This window comes from Orycteropus afer, unplaced genomic scaffold, assembly GCF_000298275.1.
Source record: "Orycteropus afer afer isolate SDZICR_OR568_19922 unplaced genomic scaffold, OryAfe1.0 scaffold00032, whole genome shotgun sequence".
In the NCBI taxonomy this organism is placed as follows: Eukaryota; Metazoa; Chordata; class Mammalia; order Tubulidentata; family Orycteropodidae; genus Orycteropus; species Orycteropus afer.
The window spans coordinates 8,604,441-8,613,262 of NW_006921619.1; the positions used below are offsets into that span (position 1 = coordinate 8,604,441).

An 8,822-nucleotide genomic window follows, 5' to 3' on the forward strand; every position below is an offset into this window, starting at 1 on the left:
CCTATCTATCCATCCATATACCCATGTTTGCCTTCACTGACAACTCAGTACTGTATATGCAAAAGGGTTCATATTTTGGGACATGTTTTTATTATGAAATTTCTTTTGTGTAATTCTGCATTCTGCTTTTATTTTCATTTATGTGTGAAAATGCTTATGATACATAGTTATAAACTTCCTTTTTCATGGCTTTCTAAATATACACCATGTTGTAACAAAAGTCAAGGCTTGGGGACAGGAGAACTAGATTATTGGAGATGGAATAACCAGAATGAAAATAATGGGAAAGTTGATACACTGTGAAAAATGTAACCAATATCACTGAACAAACTGTGTAGAAATTGTTAAAATGGGAACCTAATTTACCATGTAAACTTCCACAAACACAATAAATTTTTTAAAAAAATCAAAGCTTACAGAAAATATATGATTACACTTAAAGGTGGTGATGCTGTGCACGTTCACGTGTAACGCTTGTTTGTTTTTGGGATTCTTTACAGCACCAGATGCCTCTCTTCCGGAAGAAGATGGTGTGGGAAATCCTGCATCAGCAATTGCTGTGAGAATGCCCCGCCTGCCCCTCTAGCTGCGGTGGTTCCTTCCCGGACGGTTCCATATACCTCATGCATTGTGGGTTAAAAAGTCCCTGCATCACCTCTGTTCTCTTCCAGGTACTGAGCTGTCAAAGTGCATGAAGGCCTCTGACTGCACCCTAGTCCTGACTTGGTGTGCAGAGGGCTGCTTGCAACCCCACCTGTAAGGACTGTGCCTGCTCAGAGCCCTGGACCGCTCAACCCACACAAGAACAAACGCTAATTAATTTTTTTAAATTTTTTTTCCCTATGAATGTGGGAAATGCCGGATTTCTTCTGTGAATTGTTTTCTTCTGTGTGTTCATGCATATTCATCCACTCACTCGTTTGCAAACATACTGGGCAGTGGCTGTTTCCCCTGCTCTTTTATAGATAACCCTAAATTACTTGTTTGAACTATTTATTTCTGAAAGGAAAGTTAATCAAGCTGCCACTCCCCACTGAAGATCAAGAGCGTAATCATTGAGAGGGGAGGAAGGAAGAGTTAATTAATATCTCTAATGCTGGAGCAGTGACTGCCAACTTGAAGCTGGAGATCTTTTTGTGAGGGGGTTGCTGAACATGCGCAGAGAAGTGCTGTGGAGGAAGGCTCTGATTGCCTCTCAGAAGGGGCCTGATGCTAACAGCATTGGCACCGAGTTGTGGAAAAGTGGAACTCTGGCAGTCTGAGCATCTTCAGAAGAGTGTCACGGTCCTTCTAAAGAGACTTCCCCTTCTGAAATGAGGTGACTTGGCTTACTCTCAAAACTGGATTTGAAGTAACTGTAAACCCCAAATCTTCATTCTCACTCCAGATCTGATTGAGCATAAACCTCAGAATGGTAAGGGCTGGCCTGAGCTGTTTATTTCAAAAGATACTAGTCAATTTAAAGCTATTTTTCCTCAAAGTTTTTTTCTATATAAAGCCAAAATTAATTTTGTATTCATTAGGATTAACATTTCCCCACTCCACCCCACTGAAATTTGTGGAAGAATATTTAATATGTGGCTCTGAGGTTGCCAATTATACAGTAATCTATTTTGCATATGAGAGTTTGTATTTAACTTTTTTGTTCATTAAAAACCTTACAGATGTGGTTATGCATTTTTAATTCCAGAAAGTTTAGAGTTGGTCAGTACATATTTTGCAAGATCTAGTGCCTAGTGTTGCTTTTTCGATGTAATAAAAGGTGGTCTGGCAGAACCTGAAATGTATATGCTGAAATGATTTCTCCCCCTTTCCCTCCTTCAACCTCCCAGGCTTGTTCTGGTACTTAAAAGCAAGAGGTAGAACTGGAAAATCTTGGCACGTGTTAGCCACCAATCAACGTGTCTGCCATTTGGAGGGCTCAGGCTGCTGGTGGCTGAGGCATACTGGTGGTGGCTCTTGCAAGCAGTTTTCCTGAGGCTTGCAAAAGTCTTGGTAGGCCCAGGGTCTGGGATGCAGATTGACAGTACTGTCTACTTGGTGGCAGGAGCAGAGGCCAGGTGATGAGGTGACCACTAGAGTGAGCCAGTTGTGCTGAATTTCTGTCAAGCTGAGGCTGCACAGAGAAGCCTTCCTGCCACTCCTGTTCCTTTGCCCAGGGCTCCTGGAGCTGTGCCAGTGAGTGTTGGGGTCAGATAGCTGGCATAGCCAAAAGAGGCCAAAGATTTACTGGGCCAGCATTATACTCAAAACCTCATTCCTGCTTGGCACCAGTGTGTCCCCCTGGAGAATTTAGGTTCAGATTTGTTCTATGTTGGGTAAATCCTGTTAGTAATGTCAGTTGGTATTCTGCCCAAATGAATGATGCTGAGAGTTACTGTAGTATTTGAGGGACTTCTTAGAACAGCTTAGGAGCTCTGGTGGTGCAGTGGGTGAGACATTTGGCTCCTAACCAGAAGGTCAGCAGTTCAAACCCACCAGCTACTCCAAGAGGAAGATGAGGCAGTCTGCTTCTTGGAAACTCTACAGAACTGACTTGTTGGCAGTGAGTTTGGTTTGGTTTTAGGAGTAGCTTGTACTGAACTTTCCATTCATGTGCACTCTTCTGGACCAAATTGAAATGATAAGAGCACAGAGTTAAGATCTAGCATGGCACTCTACCCTGAGTCCCTGTATTTAACATCACATGCTATAGGTCATGCTTCTGTAGGCACTGACATGTCTCCTTTGGTGAAAAGAAACGTATTGGTAATAGGATTTTAAAAAAAATCTCTAAACAGTTTATGAGAAAAGTCGTCAAGTGATGAGCTATTAATTTTATCAATAGCAAGTTATTGACGTGAAAACCAGTAGGTTTCAACTGGGGCCTGAAAAAAGGTTCAGTGAGAACCATTGTTCTGTTTTCAGTAAGTAGCTAGTCTCTCCTAAAGCTTGATAAATATGAAAAATAACTGCTGGTGAGCACGTGGCTTTCTCATCCCTGACCTTGCGGCAGAACCAGGATGGAGGGGGAGGAAAGCCTGCTCGGGGCCTCAGGAAGATGCTCTTGGGAGCCCCTACATTCTACCTCTGACCTTTTTTTTTTTTTTTTTCCCCTGCTCTTCCCAAATCCTAAGCATAACCTGGGAAACCACATGCAGACAGGTGGCTGTTTGCCTGCACTTTGAGGGGTCTCGTGCTGGGACCAGGGTGGGGTATAGGGAGAATGTGTCCTTGGAGACATATTGGCCCTTGCAATAGAAATAAATAGGGAATTTAGAGAAATTTAAGTTTGTAGTAACTTTACTGTAGGTAAGCTATATTGTTTAAATTGGCTTTTGTGAATGAACTGGGAACCTAATCTCTTTACTAATCTCTTTAAAACTTTTTCTTTGAAGAAAAACTCCAAGCAGTTGACATCCAAACAGACTTTTTAACTCTTTTTTAAGTTGGGGGTCAATCTAGCTAAGTGTATTGCTTTTTTTTTTTTCCTTTTAATTTACCTAATATATACAAGGAAGAGGTTTGGGTGTGTTGGAATAGGTGTTGATCTTATCTATTTACCAATAAATTCATCCTTTTAATTCAGTGGCTTTCAAGTCTCTTTCATTACAACTCAAAGTAATAAATATAGGCAATATAGGCAGATGCCTATATTGTGACTGGTACACACACTTACATATGGTTACACAAAACAATATTTGCTACTTATCGTTGCTGAATTTATTTCAGTTGTTTTAAAATGTGGGTTGTGACCACTCAAGTTTATTACCCAACTCACTGATGGATAGAAATTTACACTTCTCTAAATGACCTGACAGCAAGATGCAAATTGTGTAAAACAATAAAGCTTGAGACCACAAAAATAAGATGAATGTGAAACTGTTTTGAGATGAGTTGATCTACTTCTGGGAAAATAGGCCAGAAGCATTCAGACCCTCAATGGAAATACGTGGTATAAACAATCCTTGTTCAGCTTCTATGTTGGCATTTCCCAAAATATGTTTAGTAGAAGTCCTGTTGCTTCTGCACTGGACTTAAAACAAAAGGGTTCTATGGGCAAATGAGCCATGTCCTTTCCTGCTGCAGATGCCTATCATCCATTCTGAGAAGTCCTACACCAACAAAATCTGCCTTAACCTAGCATTTCCCAAAACTTGGACCTTGAGCCCTTTTCATGGCAACTCCCATTAATGTCCTGTGAACTGTTTTATGGAATCCACTTTGGAAAGTGCTGAGAGAAGCAACAGAGTTCCCGGGAGCATGTGTTTCAAACAGACAGTGGAAAACCCTTGCAGTGCTCCCCACCACCACTTGCCTTCATTAAGAGTGTATGGTAACCAGAAAGGTGGGTCATGTAGTACTATCCTGTCCTATCTTACAGTTTTCTTTAATTACATCAGCAGTAAATGTGCATGGTAGAAATGTAAGAAGATACTGAGTAAAAGGTAAATAATAAGAATTATCCAATCTCACCATGCAGAATCAATAACATATGGTCACATAAAGTTCTTTTCCACTTAATTTATCTTGAACATCTTTTCATATCATTAATGTTGACATCATTTTAATGGCTGAACAGTACTCTACTGTATGGCTATGACATTCACTTCGTGTTGTTAGGTGCCATCAAGTTGATTTTGATTCATAGCACCCCTGTGTACAACAGAACTAAACACTGCCCAGTCCTGTTCAGTCCTCAGAGTTGTTGCTATGTCGCAGTCACTGTGTCAATCCATCTCACTGAGGGGCTTCCTTTTTTTGCTGACCCTCTACCACCCATGATGTCCTTCTCCGGCGATGGGTCCTTCCTGATAGCATGATCAAAGAACAAGAGATGAAGTCTCACCATCCTTGCTTCTAAAGAGCATTCTGGCTGTACTTCTTCCAAGACAGGTTTGTTCATTATTCTGGCAGTCCATGGTATATTCAATATTCTTCCCCAACACCATAATTCACATAGATCAATTATTCATTGATCTTATTCATCGTGAAAATGGTATGGCTTGGGTAAGGCTCACCTTAGTCCTTAAAGTGACATCTTTGTTTTTCAAAACTTTAAAGATCTTTTGCAGCAGATTTGCCAAATGCAGTATGTTTGATTTCTTGACTGCTGCTTCCATGAGCGTTGATTGTGGATCCAAGTAAAATGAAATCCTTGACAACTTCGTTCTTCTTTCCATTTATCGTGATGTTGCTTATTGGTCCAGTTAGGAGGGATTTTTTTTGTCATCTTTATGTTGAGGTGTAATCCATACTGAAGGCTGTAGTCTTTGATCTTCATCATTAAGTGTTTCAAGTCGTCTTCACTTGCACAAACAAGTTGGTGTCATCTGCATATTGCAGGTTGTTAATGAGTCTCCAATCCTGATGTCATGTTCTTCATCTAGTCCAGCTTCTCAGATTATTTGCTCAGTATACAGATTGAATAAGTATGGTGAAAGGATACAACAGTGACACACACCGTTCCTGGTTTTAAACCACTCAGCATCTCCTTGTTCTATTTGAGTGACTGCCTCTTGGTCTGTATACGGGGTCCACATGAGCACAATTAAGTGTTCTGGAATTCCCATTGTTCACATGGTATTCAGTCACTGATGTTCAATGTGTCAAATCTATTCTTCAGATGCTTTCCAAATCCAGGTGTCATATACTCAAGGTCATATTTTAGCTTGTGTGGACTTGTTTTAATTTTCTTCACTCCAACTTGAACTTGCATATGAGCAACTTGATGGTCTGTTCCTCAGTCAAGCCCTAGGCTTTTCTGACTGATGATATTGAGCTTCTCCATTTTCTCTTTCCATAAATGTAGTCAATTTGATTCCTGTGTATTCCATCTGGTGAGGTCCATGGTAATCACATGGTATTGTTCATGTGGTTCACATTGGTATTACCATTGCCTTCAGTGTGCTAGGACTTCTTCAAAACTATCAGTTCTTCATCATGTGGTACCTCCAGAAATGGTTGGACACATTGCTATACATAATTTGTTACAATCCACACAGCCAAATATTTTTGCATAGTCAGTAAAACACAGGTAAACATCTTTCTGATATTCTCTGCTTTCAGCCAATACCATCTGACATCAGTTAACATTCCTTGTTCCACATGCTCTTCTGAATCCAGCTTGGATTTTGGGAAGTTCTCTGTAGATGTACTGCTGCAACCATTTTTTGAATTATCTTCAGCGATATTTTACCTGTGTGTGATATTGATGATATATCGTTCAATAATTTCTGCATTCCATTGGATCATCTTTCTTTGGAATGGGCACAAATATCGATCTCTTCCAGTTGGTTGTCCAGGTAGCTGTCTTGCAAATTTCTTGGCATGGACAAGTGAGTGCTTCCAGCGTTACCTTTGTTTGTTGAAACATCTCAGTGGGTATTCCATCAATTCCTGGGGCCTTGGTATTCACCTTGCCTTCAGTGCACTTGGACTTGTTCAGTACTATTGGTTCTTCATCATGTGGTACCTCCAGAAATGGTTGGACGTTGACTAATGCTTTTTGGTACAGTGACTCTATATTCTTTTCATGTTCTTTTGATGCTTCCTGCATTGTTCAATGTTTTGCCCAAAAAGTCTTTCAATAGTACAACTCGAAGCTTGAAGTTTTTTTTTAGTTCTTGCAACTTAAGAAATGGCAAGCATGTTCCTCCCTCTTGGTTTTCTAACTCCAGTTCTTTGCACACTATAATACTTCACTTTGTTGTTTCCCTTTGAAATCTGTTCAGCTCTTTTACTTTATCATTTTCTCCATTTGCTTTAGCTACTCTACATTGAAGAACAGGTTTTAGAGTCTCTTCTGACATCCATTTTGGTCTTTTGTTTCTTCCATGTCTTTTTAATGACCTTTTGTTTTCTTCATGATGTCCTCGATGTCATCCCACAACTCATCTGGTCTTTGGTCACTGATGTTCAGTGTGTCAAATCTATTCTTCAGACGCTTTCCAAATCCAGGTGGCATATACTCAAGGTTGTATTTTAGCTTGTGTGGACTTATTTTAATTTTCTTCAGCTCCAATTTGAACTTGCATATGAGCACTTGATGGTCTGTTCCTCAGTCAAGCCCTACGCTTTTCTGACTGATGATACTGAGCTTCTCCATTTTCTCTTTCCATAAATGTGGTCAATTTGATTCCTGTGTATTCCATCTGGTGAGGGCCATGTGTATAGTCATCATTTATGTTGCTGTAAAAAGGTATTTGCAATGGGTAAGTCGTTGGTCTTGCAAAATTCTGTCATGCAATTTTCAGCATCTTTTCTATCACTAAGGCCATATTTTCCAGCTACCAATGGATCCTTGTTTCCAGCTTTCCACATTCCAATCAACAGTAATATCAATGCATCTTGATTGCATGTTTGATCAATTTCAGACTTCAGGAGTTGGTAACAATCTTTACTTTCTTCATCATTGGCATTAGTGATTGATGCATAAATTTAAATAATAGTTCATTAACTGGCCTTCCTGTAAGTGTATGGGTATTATCCCATCACTGACAACACTGCACTTCAGGATAGATCTTGAAAAATTCTTTTTGACAATGGCTGTGACACCATTCCTTTTCAATTTGACTTTCCGAGCATAGTAGAATATATGCTTGTCTGAGTCAAAATGGCCAATTTAGCTCAGGAATGCCTAGCATATCGATCTTTATGCATTTCTTTTCATTTTTGACAGCTTCCAATTTTCCTAGATTCACACTTCATATATTCCACATTCTGATTATTAGAGAATGTTTACAGCTGTTTCTTATTTTGAGTCATGCCCCATCAGCAAACAAAGGTTCTGAAAGCTTTACTCCATCCAGATCATTAAGGTCAGTTCTACTTTGAAGAAGGAGCTCTGGTAGCGTAGTGCCTAAGGCACTTGACTGCTAACCAGAAGGCTGGCGGTTCAAATGCACCAGCTACTCCTAGGAAGGAAGATTGGGCAATCTACTTCCATAGTGATATTGCCTCAGTAACCCAAGGAGGGGTCACCGTGAGTGGGATCCTACTTGATGGCAGTGAGTCTGATTTGGTTTGGCTACTTTGAGGAGGCAGTTCTTCCCCAGTCATGTTCTGAGTGCATCAGACAGTGTGTCTGTGCTAGTCATAAGGTTGCCAGTGGCAAATTATTTCAGAAATAGATCATGATGCCCTCTTTCCTAGTCTGTCTTGGTTTGGAAGCTCCACTAAAAGCTGCCCCCATGGGTGACCCTGCTGGTATTTGACAGACTGGAGGCACAGCTTCCAGCATCACAGCAGCACAAAAGCCACCACACTATGTCAAATTTACAAATAGGTAATAATATCTATAAATAATAATTTTATTTCCTTCTTTTAGATAGTTCTCATTTCTTGTTCAATTTCTTCTTTATCACTGCAACCTTCTAAAGTAGGAATTATTTTCCTGGTGGAGGCAACTAACTCAATCCAAGGAGCTTAAATCCAGAGACATTTTACCAAAACAGGAACAGCAGTCAGATTGTACCAGGTACTTTTTCATCGGTAGGAGGATCATGGTCGTGTTCTAAGGGGATAGGTGGATGCATTTAAGTATTAAACTGCCCTTCATTTTTGGAATACATTTTCCTTGGACATGGCTAATACTCAGGTTGCTAGTGTTTTTAGGACTTTTAAATTTTTACTGATAAGTCAAGAGTTGTCTATGTTGCATCACTCAAAAGGAAAACTACAGACCAATATCCCTCATGAATATAGATGCAAAAATCTTCAACAAAATCCTAGCCAATAGACTTCAACAACGTATCAAGAAAATCATTCATCATGACCAAGTGGGGTTCATACCAGGTATGCAGGGATGGTTCAACATTTGAAAAACAATCAATGTAATCCAC

The 8,822-nt window shown here is 40.0% G+C and overlaps 1 protein-coding gene across 1 annotated transcript in view; it reads left to right on the plus strand.

The window, feature by feature from the left end:
• Nucleotides 1-563, plus strand: part of SENP2 (SUMO specific peptidase 2) — a 56,245-nt gene extending 55,682 nt beyond the window's left edge. The window contains exon 17 of the mRNA XM_007935965.2: nucleotides 501-563. Within this exon, the coding sequence (XP_007934156.1) occupies nucleotides 501-563 (63 nt within the window). The remainder of the gene's footprint in view (nucleotides 1-500) is intronic.
• Nucleotides 564-8,822: the final 8,259 nt, after the last annotated feature.